At 38.1% G+C, this 23,515-nt stretch overlaps 1 protein-coding gene across 1 annotated transcript; it reads left to right on the top strand.

Moving 5' to 3' along the window:
* Positions 1–2,317: 2,317 nt before the first annotated feature.
* Positions 2,318–23,515, top strand: LOC116295848 (uncharacterized). The gene is given in 3 exon segments (XM_031703802.2): positions 2,318–3,210; positions 16,488–17,282; positions 17,284–23,515. Coding segments are annotated over 3 exon segments (4,656 nt in total). The 5' UTR covers positions 2,318–2,661; the 3' UTR covers positions 20,596–23,515.

Consider the following 23,515-nt stretch of genomic DNA (forward strand, 5'->3'; position numbering starts at 1 on the left):
TTAAAATTAAAAAAACAATGCCCATACAAAACCTTATCTTGCGAAAACAATATTTTATCCAAAAAGAATCGTTTTCGACAACGTTTTAGATCCAACGTTATAAAAAAATTTAAAACACTCATTAATAATTCATAAGCTTATGGTCCAATTGGAGCCACCATACAAGTCACGTGCATGAACCTTTATACCCGATAAAGTTCTCTTCATTAGTATTCAAGTGATTTTATATAAAGACACATGTGTCTTTATATAAAGACCACTCGAATACTATGAGGATGACTTCATAAGGGATGAAGTATGCATCCAAGTTTAGATGAAAACATAGAGCTTCATCAAGGTCATAGTCAACCCTAAAGATCTTTGACTAACGTGCCTGTCTTTGCCTTGGCACGCAATATCCAACGTGTGGGAGCTTCTATTGAATCTGGTTGCGCATGCCCGTGACGTCAAATCTCTATCGAAGTATAAAAATCCATGTTCGTGACGTGTATGGTGGCTCCAGTTGAACCAAAATCTTATAAATTGTTCATGAGTGTTTTAAGCAGTTCAAAAAACTCGTAGATCGTGTTTTATCAGGTATAAAAGCACTCGGCTACGCCTCGTGCTTTTATACCTGATAAAACACTCCTACTCGTTTATTAAACAGTACATAACGATTGTAAGATAAAATAAAACTCACCATCTGTAATCGCGGAGTGAATATTCTGTGAATTTTTTTCCTATAGTTTGTGTTTTTGATTCATCCTTTACTGACAGTGAGTTGCTATATCATTTCTCTAATCTCAGAGTTGATAGTTTAGGAGATTTTCCTAGTACATTTAGTATTTTCTTTCTTCTTAAATTTAGATCATTTTATTTTTTTGCGAGATGATATTCTAATTGTGAAGTAAAAGAATAAATTCAGTATTTCTATAATTGCGGAGATGGTAATCAAGCAGATTTTCGACAAAAAAATCTAAAGTGAATATTTCCTTTTTAAAAAGAAATTATAATTTCATATTTTTTGTTCGAGTTAATTCCTTTGAAGGTTTCTAGTTTACCTACTTGATAATAAACATATTCTTCTCCCAGCTGGATATCTTTGCAATAGAATAATGAAATATCTGAATTTGTTCTGGCGTTATTAGAATTGTATTATGTCTTGAAAGAGCAACAAGCTTGACGAACGTCTGAATTGCCGCTAATTCTTAATAGCTCTGCAGGCTCATCAAATTTAAATTCAAAATTTCTTTTTGAAAGCGAATAAGGAAATAATAGTTCTGTTGATAGATTTTGTATTTCCGATTCTATGTTTTTTAAGTTAATTTAAACGCTCAAACTAAGAATTATTTTTCGTCTTTATAGTTTTTAAAATTTAGAAGTAGGCTTTTGTAGCTTTGAAATTTAAAAGGATATGAAAGCGTTTTTAAAGACAAAAGGTTCTGAACTACAATTGAATGAATAGTCTATATATTGAGCATTTATTCAGGTGTGAGAGATGTGAAGAGATAATTTTTTCTTGCTAGCCGGGCTTCCATAAAAATATCCGAAAAAAAACCCTTTTCAGTTAGATTTAATCATGACAGGTTTTCTAGAAGGAAAGGATTTTTACCTTGTTATTTTTGTCATTGTTTATTACTGTGTTTTACATCTTTGTCAAATTATGACGTGAGTGAAATGACATATACTCTTGTCTAGTTTTCACCTGCCTGTATTGCGCATGCGCCGGTTGGCGCTCTTCCCCTCGACTGACGTCATCGTACTGTCACTCTACCGTTTCTGAAACGTTCTCTTAACAAAAGCTTTGCCATCGTGAAAATCGAATAAAGGAAAGCTTAGACATGTCATGGTTTACGAATCACGGATATTGGTGTTTGTCTTCAGAGAATTCCAATTTGTTGCCCGCTTTTGACGATCGTCTTCGTCTCAAACCCTCGGATATATCCACAAATGTGTTCAAAAGGGTTGACGTCAGTGAAATGATCATTTTAAGCCCGAAAAAAAACGTCCCTCCACGCATCCATATGCTAATGCACTCATGCTGTCGAGCGGCGACAGCTGGTCGTAACCTACGCATGCGCAGTACTTACTAATTATCGTAGTATGCAAAGATACAGGCCATATGATATGAGGAATATTTTGCAAAGCAAGATTGAATCCCCACACGAGAAAATTCATTGTGAAACTAATTGAAGAATTGACATTTCGAGGTTGGTGGACTAAGGTGGATTCCATAATAACATATCTTTATTCCTAAAACAGTAATTCATTTTTTTTCTTTGTCAATAATATGTCCTGTTTCGTATTTAAATTTTTTTATTTTGTTTCGTAGCTACGATTTGACAGATACGGCAAGACCATTTTTACATGTGTATAAATGTCCATTACGTACATTCATCAGTCTCGTTGTAATCGCGGATCTATCAAACTCAATTTCGGTCGATCAAAGCTGTTCTCGTAACTTCTCTGTCTACAACAAGTGAAGACGTTATAGGAAGCATTACTCTCATCCTACCTAAATTTTCCACGGAAAGCGAATTTCAACGAGCCATATTTATGTTTTGAAAACATGTGAGTCTTCATTGTGGGGGAACTGGCGCTCGATGAATAATACACACCAGTTTTTCCTTGGAAATACAGCCCTGTGTAGTACAAGATTTTGATTACTACACAAATAATAGAATGGAATATAGTCATTCATTCGATGGGGAACAAACAAATACAAATGAAAAAGTTGTTATTAATGTTGGAGGTCAACGACACGAGACTTATATTAATACTCTAAAAAGCATCCCCGATACACGACTTTATTGGATAACTGAAAATCCAACTCAACTGGCGGAGTATGACCCAAACACATCTGAATATTTCTTTGATCGTCATCCCGGAGTTTTCTCTCATGTTTTGAATTTTTATCGAACTGGGAAGCTACACTGTCCGAATGATGTTTGCGGACCCCTGTTTGAGGAGGAGCTCATGTTCTGGGGTATAGATGAACTGCAGGTGGAGCCGTGTTGTTGGTTAAATTTTAAGAAACACAGAGAAGCACAAGCACAATTAGACCCTTTTGAAGGGGGGAGTTCTGATGGAGAAAGCGTTGAAGATATGGATATGACAGTTTACGGGCTTGTAGCCGATTCAATACGGAGGAGAAATAGAACATGGTGGAAGAGGTACCAGCCTAAAGTTTGGACTCTGTTCGAGGAACCTTACTCGTCGATACCCGCACAGGTAAGCTTGTTTACTAATTATTTTTCCCGTTTAATTTACTGAGGGTAACGCGTACCTGTTAAATAACTCTCCCCAAGTCAATAGGACTGCATTATTCAATAAAAAAATCGTTGCATAACCAGACGACAACAACAAAAACAGCACCTTTTTTTAAACCCTAAAAAATAGAGAAAATTTCCGTCATGTGATTTTAGTGTAGCGAGCGTTCTCTTTCGCACAGTTGTAGCCGAGAAAGAAGGTCTTTGAGAACCGTGTTTATAGTTTCGCCTAGTGACTAGTGTTACTATGTGTAGTAGATTATATGAATTGAAAATCCTTAGTCTATTGATAGACGGTTTGAATTGTGAGCTGTTAAAGCGTGGGCATGGAAGGTGTCGTAATTTTTTGAGTTGTGTAATGCGAGCGATTTCCTATCAACAACGGTAACATCTTTATAGCGAGTGTCTTTTTTTCCATCTACAACTCGTGTCTTTATAACTTGAGACGAAATTTTAACTGGCTTATTTATCTGTTATTTTGTTTGTTAGCGAAAAATATTTGCGGAGTTATATTTGGGATATTTCGAGGATTTCCACAGCTTACGTGCTCAAAATCTCACTTCAATTTGGTTGTCTAAGATCTTTGTGGTTTTGCATTGTACAAATCTCAGTCTGTCTGAGTAAGGACGTCGAATTTATGGATTGTTTGTGATTTTACTTAAAGCTTCAAAAACATCGTTTAGTAAAAGCAAATTCGTTTAAAAAAAATTGGCATCAGGTCAAGCTCATGCGAATCGAATTTGCGAAAAACAACTGTGTTTTTTTCTTTTTCTTTTCAATATATTATACATTAAAAAAATACATTTTGATCATTATTATTAATGCGTTTAGGATTTGAAAGCATGATGAAAGCAAACCCGCCATTTTGACTAACGAATCACTTATTCTGAAATAATCGAGGCTTAAGACTTTTGCCTCATTAATCGGCTGACAGCGCTTCGTATTACCCGGAAAGTCACAAACAAAAGCTTCTTCCTTTTAAGCGTTTCATGGATTAAAGATGTAAACATAAAAATTGGAGAGTTCTTCTCAAGATATTAGGACTGCAATATCGATGTATGCGTTTGTTAAAACCCAAAACGTTTAATCCAGCATTAATTGATAGCTAATGCCCTTGAGGGTACTCTGAGCATGCGCAGAACATTGCCACCCGCGCGCGTCTATCAATTTTATTGGCGGGAAAAACATATCTCTCGTTTTATTCAAGCTTTTCTAATTTTTTTAATCCGGTAATTCTTTTGGGGGGGATACAATTCCATGATGATTTTTTTACGGTTGGTAATGTTGTTATTTAAACCTCTTGGAAAGCTGTATGTTGCTGTTTTTTCAAAACACTAAATTATTAATGGAAAACAGGTTCTTTATCCAGTTTAAATCGGTTTTTTTCAAGACTCGTAATCATCGCAGTATGAATATATTTTTAAGTCAATCAGTGTAATAGCCGTTGAAAGCTTTTGACAATCTATATTATAAATTTATTTTCTATATTCATACTTACTATATCATTCTACCTTAATGGACTAAAAACTTTGTAAAATATCTTAAGTTTGTTGACACCAATCGCAAAATATTTCCTTTTTGTGCAACCTTATATTTTTCAAATTCAAAAACTACACGAGATATAAAATGAATATGCTTATAGTTTAGCTTGATATTTCTTCGAAAATTATTCATTTTATGCATGGCTGTTTTCGTTTACTCATCTTCTTAAAACAATAACAGGCATCCCAGATCTCCTATATATCCTATATTTCCTATAATTTGTATGGAATCCTATAAAGAGCCTATATTTAAAGAAAACCTCCTTTATTTCCTATAAATAGGACGACTGCTGATTGATACATTTATATGCTACACTGTTTAGCACATTTGGCGAAGGAAATAAAATGGTCCCCCCCTTTTTTTTTTCTTTTTTTTTCTTTTTTTTTTTTTTCTTTTTTTTTTTTTTTTTGGTTCTGTTTTTTTTTTATGGTCGATCCCTGGTTACGCCACCGAAAAGCTATCTTAGCTCCTATAAAGTGCATATATTTTTGGGAAAAAATCCTATATTCCTATATTTAGAACTTGCACAGCCTATATTTCCTATCAAATTTGTCTAAAAAGTGGCTGGGATGCCTGCAATAATGTCATATTTTTTTAAAGAAAATTAAGTTTACAAATCAGCTTTGAAAATAATTCCTCTTTATTTAAATTGAATGAAGTTTAAACTGATAAGATTTTTTACGACGACATTTTAGATTCAATGTTAAGCTGCTTTTTTTTAAGGAAATGGGGATTTATCATGGAATATATTTGTAATTTTGAGATAATATCCTTTTAATTCAATTCGTTTGGTCAATGTCAAAGGATATTGGCAACTAATTATAAATGTCAGATTTTGAATTTAAAAAAATCATTTTGAACAAGAGATTTTCCGTTAAATCATAAAGAACGTTGTTGATGACAGTTTTATTTTTTTCATTTTCATCTTCATCTCCATCATTTGGTATCATCATCATCATCACCATGTATCGTCATCATCATCATGTATCATCACCAGCCTAATCGTTGCATAACCATCATCATCATCATTAATATCACAATCATCATCATCAACATGTATCATCAACAACAACCTCATCGTCGCACAACCACCATCATCATCACCAATATCATTAATATCACAATCATCATCAACATGTATCATCACCAACATCATCATCATCGTTGCACAACCACCATCATCATCATCATCAATATCATTAATATCACAATCATCATCATCATCAACATGTCTCATCACCAACATCACCATAATCGTCGCGCAACCATCACTATCATCATCAATATCATTAACATCACAATCATCATCAACAACATGTCTCACCACCAACATCACCATAATCGTCGCACAACCATCACCATTATCATCAACAACAACATCGTTGCACAACCATCACCATTATCATCAACATCAACATCATTAACATCACAATCATCATCAACAACATGTCTCACCACCAACATCACCATAATCGTCGCACAACCATCACTATCATCATCAACAACAACATCGTTGCACAACCATTATCATCATCATCATCAACATCACAATCATCATCATCAACATCCCCACCATCATGATAATAGTAAAAGCAAAACGTGAATAATAATAACCAATATAAAAACAACTTCTAAAAAATCAATTAATATTGATTTCCGTTTTTTAAACTTTATTTATTCGAAAACAGTAATTCCAGCACTTTCCTCAAGTCTACTCAGTGAAACCTTTTTAAAAAATATAAAACTCCAATTCTCCTGCTAATAAATCCATTTGAAATAGTTCTTAAATCCGATAAGGTTTAATGGAAGTACTTTATTTACTTAAGTATTAGATTTGTTCTCTCGTTGAAGAATTTGAATTAAGAATCTACTTATTTACTTTGATCTTGCTTTGAGATAATGAATATTATCAAGTAAAGCAATAAATTTTATACAATCATTTCTTTCTTTCTTTCTTTCTTCGCGAGCGGTGCGGCGGAGCGCGGGTAGGAGACGGGAGGGAGGAGGGGGGTGAGGAGTGAGGAGAGGGGGAGGGGGGGGGAGGGTAGCACGGATGAAGTGGTGAGCGTGGCTTTCTATCTCTTTCTTTCTCTCTCTCTTTCTTTCTCTCTCTCTTTCTTTCTTTCTCTCTTTCTTCCTTCCTTTCTCTCTTTCTTCCTTCCTTTCATTCTATATCTCTTTCAGTTCTTTCTTTCTCTCTCTCTTTCTTTCTTTCTACACTGATTATTGAAGTCCAGATATAAGCTAAAACAAACTTCGTTACACTGTTATAGTATCTGTTATATCTGTACTAATTCCCTAACTCCTTCTAAGGTTAATCCCGGAACTAGTTTTTGTTTCGTTAAGAAAATCGTTTCTTTTATCTCTTTTTTTAATGATAAAAAGTTAAATATCTCGACTAATTTTGCATATATTTTTGATTGTATGTCATCTTCTTTCGGGGGGAAGGGGTGGGGGCTGTAATTTTTGTAATTTGGGGTGAGGGAGTAGTAATATTTTCTTACGCATAAAACTTTTGAAGGAGGGAGGGTTGGTTTTCATCGTGAAAACTAATATGACTTCCGTCTTCAGGCCCGTTTACATGAGCGATTTCAGGTGCGATTTTTAAAAATATAATAAATTTTGTCATTCGCTCCTGGAGGAGCAAGGAAATTTTTGTGTCTGGAATAAAACTTTACCTCTGTTAATCCAGTTAACCATTCTTAACTGTAACCAAAACCGCCGGAAAAATCGCATCTATGAATCGCTGCAAGAATCGCCCGTCTTTATTCATACGTGAATAAGCGCACGATTCCAGTATCTAGAAAATTACAGAAACATTATCAAAGTTCATTGTCATTTTCATCGCGATATCGTGTTATAGCCTCATCAATTTGGTTCACTCCTTGACATTTTTACGAGGCTATTACATAAAACCTTTTAAGGCAAGCATATTTATTCACTCAAACGTTTTAAGTTCAAGATCAAAGAGCTTCTATGCGGGCGACATCGTGAATACGTTCTTCGATAATAATGAATCGGCTTCATAAGAAACCTATCTTTTCTATAAATATTTTCGATGACAGGAAAACGACGAAATGGAGAGCATGTTTTCGTCTAGTTATCAGTCTAATGTATGCTCTCTAATTGCTGCACGCTCGCATATGTAGCACCAAGGGTGGCGGATCGATTCCTGAACTCATTATCACATGTGAGTAAAGTTTGTTAGGTCTCTCCCTTGGTTCGTGGACCGGGTTCTCCGGTTTTCGTCTCTCCGCAAAACCGTACGTGCTTATTTCCAATTTGATCTGTTAGTTAGCCATGCCCTGACTTAGATCACCCCAGAGGTTGTTTCAGGGTTTGATCTGTGAGTTAGCCATGTCCTGACTTAGATCAGCCCAGAGGTTGTTTCAGGGTTTGATCTGTAAGTTGGCCATGCCCTGACTTACATCAGCCCAGAGGTTGTTTCAGGGTTTGATCTGTGAGTTGGCCATGCCCTGACTTACATCAGCCCAGAGGTTGTTTCAGGGTTTGATCTGTGAGTTGGCCGTGGAATCTGGGAATTGAACCTGAGACCCCAGAGGTAAGAGGTGAGTGTACCACCACTACACCACCCTTGATTCACTAATGTATGTGATGTTGAGTCCAGGAATCACACCCTAGACCCCAGAGGTAAGAGGTGAGTGTACCACCACTACACCACCCTTGATTCACTAACGTATGTGATGTTGAGTCCAGGAATCACACCCTAGACCCCAGAGGTAAGAGGTGAGTGTACCACCACTACACCACCCTTGATTCACTAATGTATGTGATGTTGAGTCCAGGAATCACACCCTAGACCCCAGAGGTAAGAGGTGAGTGTACCACCACTACACCACCCTTGATTCACTAATGTATGTGATGTTGAGTCCAGGAATCACACCCTAGAGCCCAGAGGTAAGAGGTGAGTGTACCACCACTACACCACCCTTGATTCACTAATGTATGTGATGTTGAGTCCAGGAATCACACCCTAGACCCCAGAGGTAAGAGGTGAGTGTACCACCACTACACCACCCTTGGTTCACTAATGTATGTGATGTTGAGTCCAGGAATCACACCCTAGACCCCAGAGGTGAGAGGTGAGTGTACCACCACTACACCACCCTTGATTCACTAATGTATGTGATGTTGAGTCCAGGAATCACACCCTAGACCCCAGAGGTAAGAGGTGAGTGTACCACCACTACACCACCCTTGATTCACTAATGTATGTGATGTTGAGTCCAGGAATCACACCCTAGACCCCAGAGGTAAGAGGTGAGTGTACCACCACTACACCACCCTAGGTTCACTAATGTATGTGATGTTGAGTCCAGGAATCACACCCTAGACCCCAGAGGTAAGAGGTGAGTGTACCACCACTACACCACCCTTGATTCACTAATGTATGTGATGTTGAGTCCAGGAATCACACCCTAGACCCCAGAGGTAAGAGGTGAGTGTACCACCACTACACCACCCTTGATTCACTAATGTATGTGATGTTGAGTCCAGGAATCACACCCTAGACCCCAGAGGTAAGAGGTGAGTGTACCACCACTACACCACCCTTGGTTCACTAATGTATGTGATGTTGAGTCCAGGAATCACACCCTAGACCCCAGAGGTGAGAGGTGAGTGTACCACCACTACACCACCCTTGATTCACTAATGTATGTGATGTTGAGTCCAGGAATCACACCCTAGACCCCAGAGGTAAGAGGTGAGTGTACCACCACTACACCACCCTTGATTCACTAATGTATGTGATGTTGAGTCCAGGAATCACACCCTAGACCCCAGAGGTAAGAGGTGAGTGTACCACCACTACACCACCCTTGGTTCACTAATGTATGTGATGTTGAGTCCAGGAATCACACCCTAGACCCCAGAAGTGAGAGGTGAGTGCACTACCACTACACCACCCTTGGGTTCAATAATGTATGTGTTGAGTCCAGGAATCACACCCGAGACCCCTCGAGTGCACTACCCCTACACCGCCCTTGATTCGAAATCAGTCACGTGCATCAAGAGTTCGAGCTACTGATATAAGCTAAAACTGCTATACAGTATTTTGATATATTTGATTTAGGGATTAGCTTAACGCTTCTTGCTGTTGAATATTTAATGAAAATTGTGCGTGATAAGAAAAATGCAATTAAAATATAGCAACTTTTTCACAAAATATAGGCCCACTTTTTGACTCCTTGAGCATGCGCTTAGAGCAGTAGCGCGTTCTCTTGATGCATGTTTACGAAGGATAACTACTCGTACCAGTCCTTCCTCCTCTCCCATCCTGTCCATCCCTTTTTTTAATTAGTTCGCTTCTAGAATTTCATTGCTTCAGAGTAAGTTACATATTGACATGCTAATCGAGTGGAGAAAGGCTGGATCACCTGAGGCACATGCTTGAATCGCGGAAATCAATATGAGTTATATTAGCCATGGTTAGCGCCCAGTTTGGCAGATTGAAGTGCAATTAGAGACTAAATCGATGACAGGTGATTCTGGTTCTCTCAGACAGTGGGGCGAAAATATTTTCAAGTGCGATAACTATTCCTTTCCTTTACTTTACTTTACTTTACTTTACTTTACTTTACTTTACTTTACTTTACTTTACTTTACTTTACTTTACTTTACTTTACTTTACTTTACTTTACTTTACTTTACTTTCCTTTCCTTTCCTTTCCTTTCCTTTCCATTCCTTTCCTTTCCTTTCCTTTTCCCAACTGCTTCTGATCAACACTGAATAAGCGCCACGGTAAAACTACACGATAAGAGACACTAGACACCAGTTCGTATTTCCACAATCCCCATCGATAAGGCAACATCTGGAGCAGCAAATAAAGACCTTATCAGAGCATTATATTTCCATCAAAGATCTCTGAACTGAAAAGCGTGCTGCATGGCATTCGCCTTAATGATATCAATCTCGTGATTTCAATTTAACTATCTTTTTATAATCAAAATTCATTAACAAAAACTAATTCTTTGCAAGCCCCTTTTTTAGTGTACTTGCCAATTGAACAAATCTTCTTTGTAAAATTCATTGAATCTTCGAATCTTTTCCAGATCATTTTAGACGCTTAAAACCAAAATCAAATCAAAACCGTTTCGCTTTGTCCACATAACTACATCCCTATGTTTAAGCTTATCGGTGTATATATTTCTTTTTTTTTTTTTTTTTTCATAATAGTTTTGAATATTTATCTAATTTTTCCAAACATTTTTCATATTTTACCATTAATTTGAAACAAATTTATTTCTTCGAAAAATCTTTGAATTTTTCTAATTTTTCCTAAATAATTTGACTTTGAACATTGACAAGAAATACGAATTTTCACTTTAAAGCCTTAATTAAAACAAAAACAAAAACAAAACCCATTAAAGTTATTAGCTTTGGGGATTCGCGGCTCCCTTCTTTTAAAAAAACGGCTGTAATATTTTTAATGTGTTCCTCAGTATTTATTATTAACTTCAAATCGGCCACATTAGAATATAAACCCGCTTTACATAAAGGTAGGGTGACCCTGGTGCTAGGGACAAGTCTTCTGCTTTCTTTCCCAGGAGATACCAAAAACAACAGGTAGTCCTAGCTGAAGGGTCACCCTACCTTATGGGAGACCGTCAACATGAAGGTAGGGTGACCCTGGTACTAGGGACAAGTATTCTTCTTCTTTTCCCAGGAGACACCAAAAGAGGTAGTCCTAGCAGTAGGGTCGCCCTACCTAATGAGAGACTGTTCACATAAGGTAGGGTGACCCTGGTGCTAGGGACAAGTCTTTTGTTATCTTTGACCAGGGGACACCAAAAACAATAAAAGTTAGCAGTGGGTCACGCTAACTTTGTGCTAACAGCCCCTTTAAGTGTTTTTCCTTCGTTTTACTTCAGATCAAAGTGTAATCCTCTTAAGTTAGGATGTCAAACGGATGTTGAGTCATTAAAGGTGTTTTTAAAAAATATCACAGGGGATACGAACGAAATTTATTTGAATTTGAACAAAATGTAAACCCTTTAGGAAGTAAAAACGAAGAATTTTGAAGTATACATAAACGACAAACAGCATTTTATATGGTTTGAGAAAATGATTATGATTTTGATGTAAAAAATGTAAACATCAAATCCGATTTAACGGAAATGAAATATTTAAAATGCAGTCACGTGAGTAATTTGCGCCATCCTCGGGGCGTATTTGTTTTAATTATGTTGCAACGAGAAAGGGAAGGACTGGACCTTTTTGTTTCTGGTTTTTTTTTTGTTTTTTTCTCGTTTCTCCTTAGCACATGCTTATTGGGGGCTTCATTCATATTATGCGGGCTAGGGCGGGCTTCGGTCGTGCGGGCGGGAGCGGCCGCCGGGAGGGGGAGGATCATTCTTCCTTCTTTCTTCGGGTCTTCTTCCTTCGAGCATCGTCCTTCTTCCTCTTCTTTCTTCTTCCATTCTTCCTTTCATTCATTCTTTCATTCATTCTTTCTCTTTCTCTTTCTCTTTCTCTTTCTCTTTCTCTCTTTCTTTTTTTTTCTTTCTTTCTTTCTTTCTTTCATTCATTCATTCTTTCTTTCTTTCCTTCTCTCTTTCTTTATCCTCATTCGAATAAGCTACACGATAGCCATGACACGCATGCTCTATACAACGAGCTCGAAGTGTACAAATAGTACCTTGACATTCATAGATAATAATTAAGTAAATGATAAAAGTGCTATAAGATACCTCATGTATATGCTATCAATAAATCTTCTCTCACTCACTTAATGACGGAAAGTTCTATGTAATTCCATACGTTTTAGGTAAGACACAGCGACAATCGTCTGTTCAATTTTTCAATGTCTACGAATAATATCATAGCTTTCTCTGACGCACCTAACCACTCTGTTTACACCAATAATCTTTCTCACAGACTAGGCGCCTTCTGTAGACTAATGTCTCTTTTACTTCAATTTTACTATTGTCTAAAATTTCCAGGGGTGATTGCATTTACCTGATCGCATTCAATGTTAAGGAAATATAAAAAATCGATCTTTATCGAACTGGAATGATCCTTAAGCCCCGTTTACACTAGCGAGTTTTGCGGCGATTTTTTCGGCGATTCTGTCCATAATAAATAATGGTAAAGAATTTACTTGTAAAGTTTTTTCAGGATACCAAGATTTTCCTAGACGAATGTCTCTTTCGAAGGATGAAACAAAAGATTTCTTTTTGCTTGAGACGTGAAGGTTTGATATTTGGAAGACGGCAGCCGTACTGGCGGGATGTATTGAGTATTTTGATATTATTTTTTAAGTTACTTACGTTGTCTCTTAATTTGATTTCGAATGATTATTTTTTTCTTTCTTTTCTTTCTTATTTTTTTCCCAGTTCTTTTTTTTTTTTCTTTTTATCTCATTCTTCCTTTTTTTCTCTTTTTTCTTTTTGTTTTCTTTTTAGTACTCCTTTCAGATATAAAGATATAAATTATCGATATAACTACGATTTTTATTATTACAATTATTCCTATTCATTGTTTAGATAATTGTTATGTACCATGTAAACTTTAAGGCGATTACAGTTCTATTTCTTCCTTCGGGGCACACGAAAAAATCGCTAGAACGTTCTTTTATGGAAACGGAGTCAAAACAAAAGAATAGATCATCTATATATTCATTTCCGCGAATACTCCATGAAGTCTAGACTCGTCATTTTCTTTTCTTTTCTTTGGAAGAGGAAACAGAATATAAGGCTTATTAACGCACACAGAATAAATGAAACGTAAAATAATTTGTATTTATTGTTATACCCTTTCATAAATGTTAGGCTTTTTAGAATTATTTGTTCAGTCTTTTCTTTGAGGTGATTCAATTTCCAAAACACTTATATCTCTCCTTTTTATCCTCCTCATACTGAGGAAAGGAGTTCTATATAGACCGTATGCAGAAAGAAAACCCCTCGGGGGATTGTTGGAAGTGCTAGCATTTAAATGTAAAGAAAGCTTGTCAGATTTTGCCAGGTGATCTCTCGCACGCACTTCCGGTTACTATTAACCAGTCAGAAGCATTTTTGTTGCATCGCTAAAAGTTTCATGATGAATTTCAAAATGGAGTCGTATTTCGAGTTAACATTTTTGAATTATAACTTTATTTTGAAAAAATATATGTTACTTGTACCAGAAAAGCTTCCTCTTGCCCTATCAGCAGTTAAAATTATTAAAAACAAAGCATAAAAGTAAGCGAAATCGGTGTTGTCTTAATTAGTCACCAACCGCCATTTTGATTACCGTGAGATATTATGAAATAGGAGACTGGGTATTAGGAACTGTTCGTTTTGACAAATATTCCTTTGAGCGCTTCGAGGCGAGACCACATGGTGTTAAAAGTACAATAGGGAAGCAAAAAAAGAATCGTAATTCGCAGAAGAAAAGCAAGCTTGGGAATCACAACGGGAAAAATCGAGCTGATGTTCTTGGGATAATAGAGAAAAAGATGAAAGATAGAGAAAGAACTAACGAACGTAAGAATGAAAAAAAAAAAGGAAAGAAATAAAGAATTCTCCTTTTCGGCGCTAGCCGTCACGTGGTATAAATTGTGTTGGGTTGTGTTACGGTCACCAAGAAGTTCGGACATTGTTCTCGGATTTCCGGACAAATGTACTGACTTTAAATGAACTATTTGCTTGGTTTGTTTAGTTAAATCTCTAAATACAAGTAAAAAATTTTTCTAACTTGTTTGAAGCTTTTCGTATTGCTGTTAAGATAGCTAACTAAAGAAATCTATCTAAAGTTTCTCTTTAAACTCAGTGAATTTTTACGGAAATCCGAGAACGATGTCCGAACTTTTTGGTGACAGTAACACGATCCAACAAAGTGTTTACGACGTGACGGCTGTCGCCGAAAAGGTGAATTATAAAGCACCCGACAATGTTTTAATTAACGTTCAAATCATTATAGTACCATTATTAACACATACGATATTCTAGAATTTACCTTATTTTGATCGCTGTACAAACAGATGCGCTTGCTTGGTTATTAACACACTAAATAAAATATCGTCTGAATCGTTTTAATTGAGGTTTCTCAGGGGAAATGATTTTTCTTTCGGAAGCCGGCGCCTTTAACTTATTAGCTAAGCTCTTTGATAATAGATCACATATTCTCGGCAAGAACACTTTGACATATTAGACGTCCATTTTCTAAAGACGGTCTTCTTTAAAGGGGTACTAACACGAAAATCATCCAAATTTTAATTCGGCTGAAACCTTTACTGGAATAACCCTTAAAGGTCTAGTAATCACTGGTTAAAGTTTTTTCCTGATATTCGGATGGGAAGTATTGTATTTTAACGAATTTTTATAGGAGTCTGTGACGTCATGCACTCAAACTAAACATCGCAACATACATCTGCTCCTATAGTTTTTCAAATATGAAATATCCCTATATCAATGTTATTTTTCTTCTTTTACTATAATTGGTCCGAATCTGTCACAGTGGGGCACACCATATTGTGATTATATTTATTAATGAACGTTCATAGGTTCACTTTAATATATATACATTTATCTATATCATGTTTCTTATGATTTCTTTTTCTTTTTGAGTAAAACAAATCAATGTAAGGACACAATTTAAAGCAAAATTCAATTAACTATTTAACTTTATTATATTTTGTTTTCGTGATCATTTCGCAATTTGTTCCCTCTTTGTCCGAAAATATCTCAGTGGGGCTCACCACATAATTAAATTCTTGAATAATGAATCATTCAAAGTTATATTTTTTCTGACTTTCATTCAGTTTGTTGTAAGTCTGTAATTAGCTTTATCTTGATTATCTTTTGTTTTACGTTGGTCCGAAGATGACCCCTGTGGCACCCCACATAATTGGCCGGGTGGGCCCCTTCACATCATACTTATCTTTTTGAAAGAAAATCGTAAGACAAATTTGATTTAGTAGAAAACTGTAATAATTATTTTTTCCTTGGTCCCAAAATGACTCTCGTGGCACCCCGCGTTATTGGCCTTCATACTTATCTTTTTAAAAGAAAATTTTGGATTGTTTTGATAAGACTATGATATATGTGTGATTATCTCTTTTTTTTTTTTTTTTTTTTTTTTTTTTTAATGGGGTGTACTAAAAGATTTGTATGAATCCCTGGAATAATAACTCTTAAACTTAGTACAATTCACCTTTTCGGCATTAGCCGTCACGGTGTATAAATTGTTTTAGATTGTGTTACGGTCACTCTAAATACAAGTAAATAATCATTTTTCTGGCTTGATTGAAACTTTTTTTTCTTACTGCTTTTAAGAAATCTACCTAAATTTTCTCTTTAAAGTCAGTGAATTTGTATGGAAATCCGAGAACGATGTCCGAACTTTTTGGTGACCGTAACACAATCCAAGGTAGCGCCGAAAAGGTGAATTCAAGATGGTGAAGGCAACTGTGAAGGGGACTATTAGATTAATTTTATATTTACGCATATTTTTCGTAATTCTCTTACGTTTTTCTCTTTGGGCCGAAGATGAATCTGTGGGGTACACCTATACTGTCATTTTTGAGGGACCGAAAGACTGACAGACCGACGGCCTGTTCGACTTGTTCTCTTTTCTTTCGCTAAATATTTAAATAATAGATATATAATTTTTAGCTTTATTAGCATCATTATTACAACTTTTTATCAATTTTTCCTCAGTTCTAGCTTACATTTCCCTATCTCTTTTCATTACAGATTGTGGCGTTTCTGACCCTTTTTTTCATCATCACCTCCGTCGCAATATTCTGCTTGGAGACTATTCCCTACTTCAACGACGAGAACACTACCCCTTCAAAAGTGATTTACATAATTGAAGTCATCTGCGTCGCTGTTTTCACACTAGAATTGGTCGTTAGGTTAATATTCTGTCCAAATAAACTATCATTTTTCAAGAAACCGATGAACTGGATCGATTTTGGCGCCATTTTACCGTTCTATCTTCAATTGTTTCTGAGTAAGTCAAACATAAAGACAATTGTTGTTCTTCGAGTAGTGAGACTGATTCGCGTGTTCAGGATCTTTAAACTTTCCCGCCATTCCTATGGACTACAAATCCTCGGCCACACCCTCAAGTCGAGCTGTAGCGAACTGTTCCTTCTAGTCTTCTTTCTCTCCATTGGAGTGATTATATTTTCTAGCGTGATATATTACGCCGAGAAAGACGTGCCTAACACGTATTTTAAGACCATACCTGATGGATTTTGGTGGGCGGTTGTTACTATGACGACGCTTGGATATGGTGACATGGTGCCAAGATCTCTACAGGGGAAAATCATAGGCTCACTTTGTGCAATCAGCGGTGTCTTAATGATTGCTCTCCCCGTACCGGTCATTGTGAGTAACTTCTCGTTGTATTACTCTCACGCTAAGGCCCGGATGAAGCTTCCGCGAAAAAAGCGACCGCTGATCTTTGGAGCGGCAAGCGCGCTGCGTGTTGCGCAACCGTTTGCTGTCAACGAATACAAAAAAAAATGTTATCACCCAACTGATGCGTGACGGGTCGAAGGACGATGATGATGAGAACATTGCTAGCTTAACGCGGAGATCCCTGCGTAATTCAGATCGACGGAGCCCAAACCAAGCTCAACTTAACTCTTATCGCAGTTGGTCACCAAGGAATTTCAATGGCACGCCACATGCGTCCGTCCCCCGTCCCACCCCTAGACAGTCCCTCACGTCACCACCTCAGCCACTCAGAGGTGGCAATCTAGCAATTTCAAGTGCTCGTAGTAATGATATGGAACTCAAAGAAATATCAAGCAATCGAAGCCAATTACTAGCACAAGTGACGGCCATTCCACAAGTTGCGCTGCCTACAAGCCCTCCTGAGTCAACCTCCGACTTGAAAGAGCAATTATCGACCCCACCTGTGTCACCTGTGTCATCCAAGCTCAGTCATAGCCAAAGCATTACCACAGATCCTAAATCCCCAATCGCTAAGCTGCGTGGCATCCCTGCTAAATCTTTATCAGTCGACTCTGCCGGCTCTCCGAGAGGACGCAGAGGTCGTCGGGGTAGTCTCTATATTGTGGGGTTCACAGCCAAGCACTGGCAGAATAAGGCACTGAATAAAAATAAGCAACGCAAGACTCTATCTGCCGACAATAGCACCGAGAAAAGCGAACCGAAAGAAAAGGGAAAGGAGTTCTTTTCTTCGCTAAGCTGTGAGAACTGTCAGCATTACATGAAGGCACACTCTGCGGAGGTCCTGTTGCGCTCAGATTCTGATCGCACGGAACAAGGGATTGAAAGCAAAGCTAACGACAAGGCGCGCAATGCACGACGGGAAAGCGTAATTCTATTCAACCAAATGTCACGTGCTCCAAAACACCCGAACCTCAACCGGGTTTCTTCCGGGAACCAAACCTTGAGTTTAGAAGAGACACCTATGAGAGAATTTGTTCGAAAAGAATCCAGGAAAACACTAAGTGATCCTACAAAGTCGTCGCAAGAATTAGGAAGAAGCGACTCGACGTCCAAAATCTCGGATGATTCGCTCTCCGTCCACGGTCATTTGAGCCAGCGGCGTGGTTCATCTCCTCTTATTCGTCAACACGCAGTCTTTACATTTGACATGGCCGAACAACCTGCCAATGGTGGAAATCTTGAACCAGGCTCTTCAACCCACTCTAGGCTTTCCCCAGCAAAAGTCTTGAATCAAGCCACCTCGCCAACTTTACCAGCACTGTCGGAAAGTGTCGGAGATTCGTCGGAGATGATAGACGACGAGGGAGTGCATAATAGTACAGATACGTTATCGCCGACTGATGGGAAAAAAAACTCGGGACGAAAATCAAAAGTTCGTCCTAAGTCACTACCATCAGGTTACGTTAATGCCTCGTACCAAAGAGAGGAAGAAGATCATGATCTACACGGAGCAAGGCGGCGAAGCTCCTTTCAAGAGGAAACTAAAGAGCCTCTCGCTGAATCAGTGGAGACCGAGAAGCGTGGGTTTCAACCCTATCGAAAAGACGAGACACAGAATTGTGTCGCCGCGCTGATCTCAAGCGTTCATGAAGCTGATTTTCCAGAACCTTGTTCCATGGACTTAAAGGATCAGTACTTGAAAGGTCGACGCACGCCAGTTGGTTCTGTCTCCAATGCCAGCCTCCCTTCTATATCTGAAGAACAACCGGAAATGAGTAGCGTTGAAACGTTTACATCTATTTCAATGCACAAAGATAAACAATCTTTACACAGACCGGCGTCAGTGCCGCCGGAATCATTTTACGAAGGATTTCCGCTCTCTCCGCATATCATTCGAGCGATAAGTTTACCATTAAGTGCCACTTTTGAACATTTACCTCAAAATAGTAGCTATTTACACCCGGAGTATAACCAGAGATCGTCATCACACTACAATGTAGAGCGCAATGAATCGTTATTGGAGAGACGCCAAAGACCTGAGTTATACTTGAGGCATGTTTCTGATTCCATGCCACAACAAAGACAACAAGAGAGAACAAGTTACCCTGAAGGGGTTATCACGTCGCCTAACGGTAGACAATACCCGTTTGATGGACTGAATCGGTTCAATTCACTTTCTGGTCTAGATAGGATTTCTTCTGTGCCAGAAATGGAGAGGCTATATTCGTTCTCTGATGGTGATTATCCTCTAAATGCTGATGACAGCCTATTATATTCACCTCACACTCCTTCGTCGTTTGATGTTCCGACTACAAAAACGCGCGATACTGCAACATCGCCGTTCATTACCACTTGGCACGAATCTGAAGAGGCCCTAGAACCGATCTCTGCGGAACACCACAAAGATTCTTCTCGTACATCGTCTTTTATTGACGATACGAGTGCAAGTCGTTTTAGTCCTTCGTCGGATGTAGGAGAAGTTCAAAACGCCAGCAAATTTGGCAAACGAAAACCCTCGGAGGTAGAACTTCGGCCTATATCACGTGTAGAAGACCAAGCGGGAAGAAAGTATTCGCTATACGCTGTCCCCACGGCTTTAGAAGGGTTGGTATTTTACGCAGCTGCACCGAGAATTAGTATCGACTCGACCGAAAGCACTCCGCATATATCGAACTATCCGGATGACACACGAAACTCTCCCGAAGACTTCACGCATCTTGACGAAGTTAACAAAGATTTTACACCAGATGAAGAAACTTTAAAAGATTACACCGATAACGGAAATTCAGTGTTTCACCGTATTGGGAATTTCGACAAAAAACGTGATAGGAAACCGAGTGGTCTTTCTTTGGACGAACAAACAAGTGTAAATGAGAAGGAAGATTTAGATGGTAAATCTGGCTCGCGATCCCAAAGTGACAAAGGGAGCGGTCCCGCTGAGGCGTCTGTGAGAAGCAAACGCCAAGGATCTCCTTCATTGCCCAGGTTACAACGTAGCGATAATAGTGTGATTTATAACGGGCACGAAGCTTTACAGCAAAAGCTATCGGGAAATCTTCATGCCAAGAGACCTGCAAGCTTGCCCTCGCCCGACAGAAGACGAGCAAGAGCGATTTTTTTCGGGGATTCTGGAATCAGTAGCGTTGGTAGCGGGAGTACCACTTCGATGTCGCACTCTCTCGAACTCGATAACGAATCCAAAGAAAAGAAAGAAAACGCGGCAAATATTTTAAATCCTATCAAAGAAACTGAGGTGGAGAATCCGGCCAATAGGTCAATATTAAGCCGTATGGACTCCTTTAGCGGTGCATCAGCAGATAAGAGAACTCCTGTGACGACGTCAGTCAATATAATGCTGCCTTCGAAAAAGTCACGTGAAAATCACGTGATTGATATATTAAGTAATTCTGACCTGTATGAATCTAGTGTAGTGTAGTTGAAATGATCATGTGGTAGATGCGTGACGTGATCACTAAGTGCAGTTTTTAACAATTATTCGCCGAAGGCGAAGTGATTATCGGGGAATATTTACCGAGACGCGAGTCTTCGAGCAGCGAGGTAAATATTCTTCGATATTCACTGAGGCTGAGGCAAATAATTGTTTTAGTATAAATACAGAGATGATTCTTTCAAAAAAAAGAAGATTAAAGACTTTTTTTTTCGGTAACAGCAATAAAGCGGCTGGCCGCCATTTTGGATTATCGCTGGAGGTGATTATCGTGTGATAGTGTAAGTTTCTCGACCAATCAGCGCGCGAGATTTTAAGTAATCATCCTGTGTATTTTTACTAATGTAGCTTATCTTATTTTCTCATATAACATATGTATTTAGGTGTCAGTTGAAGCCTTTCGTATAGAACTTGCTGTTCAGGTAGAACCCTGTAATTTAGTGCCAGAACGTTTCTCATGCGTGTCCGACACTTCATACGCGGTACGTTTTATTATGTTTTGGACACCGTCCCTCAAACTCGCAAAGATCTTGCCGTTATGCAGCTCAATCTGGGGGACAAAACAATAGGTTCCAATTCTCAGGAGATTGAACGTCGCATGCAAGGGGTCTATATAATTAATTTTACAACGTATATGATTTTTGAAAACTATTTTTTGAAACTTCCAGTCTACCATAATGCCGTAAATATTTTAGCGACCACCTGTATTATCGACCACCTGTAGTATTACTCTTACTTTAAGACCCTCGTTTAAACGGACAAGTAGCAAAAATCGACCACTTACTCTCACACTAGTTACTTAGGTCAATATTTTCCAATTTTGCAGATAGCTGTGGCTGTTTCTGAGCCCTAAAACTGTGAGGGTCTCTAAGGAAAGCGCGGTCGTATAGCTCCCTCATGAAGGCGAGGTTACCTAAAATCATCGTGACATGTAGGCTATGAATTTTTTTTTTTTTTTTTTTTTTTTTTTTTTTTGAGTTTGATAAACTTGGTGAATTTGTGGTCTGGCTTGTGTACAAACAATTTTATAAAAGTCATGGTGATCAAAAACTGTTTCTACTACCCAAGATAGGCCACAATGCACTATGTTTATCGCTAGTTACATAGCCTCCATGTTACAGTTAGTTTAGGTAGCTACTCCTTCATGATGGAGCTATGGGACCGCGTTTTCTTTAGCGATTCCCAGAATCTCAGAAGAAAAGCTATGCCGAGTGCTGCCTAGCACACAAATACTCCATTTTGAAGTTCCGTACATTGATCACGAATAATGGTTCCAAGCCGAGTCTGTAGTTGTCTCGCATGATGTAGTTTTGCTATAGAGCGTTTTCACTCACGTGAGAAGACAGCCATAGATCAATTCCCGGAGGACAGAAAATGTATTGTTTTGGTACCCCATAATGGCCGCTGTGACGTCACGTGGAAACGCTCTGTATGCGGCAACTACAACCTCGACATGAAACTAATATTCATGGTCGCTGAACGGAACTGTAAAATGGAGTATTGGCCTCGATAATTATCAGGGAATCGTTAGAAAATAAAATTAGAGGAGTTAATTTGTAAATAGATCAGTTCAAAGCCAAAATATTTTCTAAAATATCTAAGATTTTTTATAAAGTGGTGATCGAGCAGGGCTCAGTTCATCAGACATTTCGAGACGTACAGACTAGTCTGCCGCTGCAAACTAGTGGATACGACTTGAGTAAAGATGAAACAAGGCAGAGAAATTTCATTCAACCCGTGAAATTAAGTAGTTGGTTTATTAGACCTCATTAAGGTGCGACTACACGGAGCAATTGTCTCTGCAACTTGTGTCGCAACAGCGTTGCGACACAAGTTGCAAGAGTGTCTAGACGGTGCAACGTAGGACGCAATCGTTGCCAAAAGTAGAAAGGAATTCTACTTTTGGCAACGATTGCTGCAACTTGTCTCGCAACATTTTTCAAATTGCGCTGTAGGTTACACGCTGCAGTGCTTCATGTAACTTGAGTCGCAACGCCAACGATTCGCAACAACGATTTTTGGTGCAGCAATACGAAAGGCCTCGTTAACATGGCGCGCAGTTACAATTTTAACGATATGTTGTTGCGGCAAGATGTTGCAGGTTTTTGAACGACCTTCAAAACGCACAACATTGTTGCCATCGATTTGTGTTGCCACGCGCGACATGTTACACATTGTCAACTTTTAATGCAACAGTGTTGCGCTAAAAGTCGTCTCTTGTAACATCACCAGAACGACCTTCAAAACTCACAATGTTGTTGCCATCGATCATTTGTGATAGCACACAAAAAAAAAGCACTAAACTCATATATTTTTTGTTTGTTTTCAATTGATTCATTCAAATACTATTCCTCGGATATATGGTTTGAACTCTACTTCATTTCGGGTTGATTGAAATCTCTCTATCGCAAAAGCGCGTCGCAAATAGCGACTATATATTTTTTTCACAGCTAGAATATTTCAATATTATATCAGAGAATTTTTATTGCTTCTTCTGTCGTAGTTAGTCCAGATCTTAAAATAAATTGCGAATAAACTTCTTAGCTTACATATATGCAGTTAAAGACTAGAGTTAGTAATATTCCTTTCTTTTCTACTCGACAGTTCGAACGATATGAACGCACGTAGATATAACTCGGAAATTTATATTCACAAGAGTTTTGAAATGGAAGAATGTTTTGCCTAAAACTGTGCCTTGTTCTGTGCGAAGTATCTACAAGTTGAATAACGAATAAACGTTATAACAGAGTAGTTAACTATAGAAAATTAGGATGCGCTACCAATCTAGGATAAAGGTTATAGTCCCAGTTCTACTCGTTTGACAAAATTATAAAATATAGTACAAATTAGAACCGCTGTAATAATTAATAACTATTAACAAATACTTATATTTAAAAAAGCATATTAA

This window comes from Actinia tenebrosa, unplaced genomic scaffold, assembly GCF_029948245.1.
Source record: "Actinia tenebrosa isolate PJP-AT-01 unplaced genomic scaffold, QUT_ActTen_1.0 PGA_scaffold10__47_contigs__length_13832649, whole genome shotgun sequence".
NCBI classification, from domain to species: Eukaryota; Metazoa; Cnidaria; class Anthozoa; order Actiniaria; family Actiniidae; genus Actinia; species Actinia tenebrosa.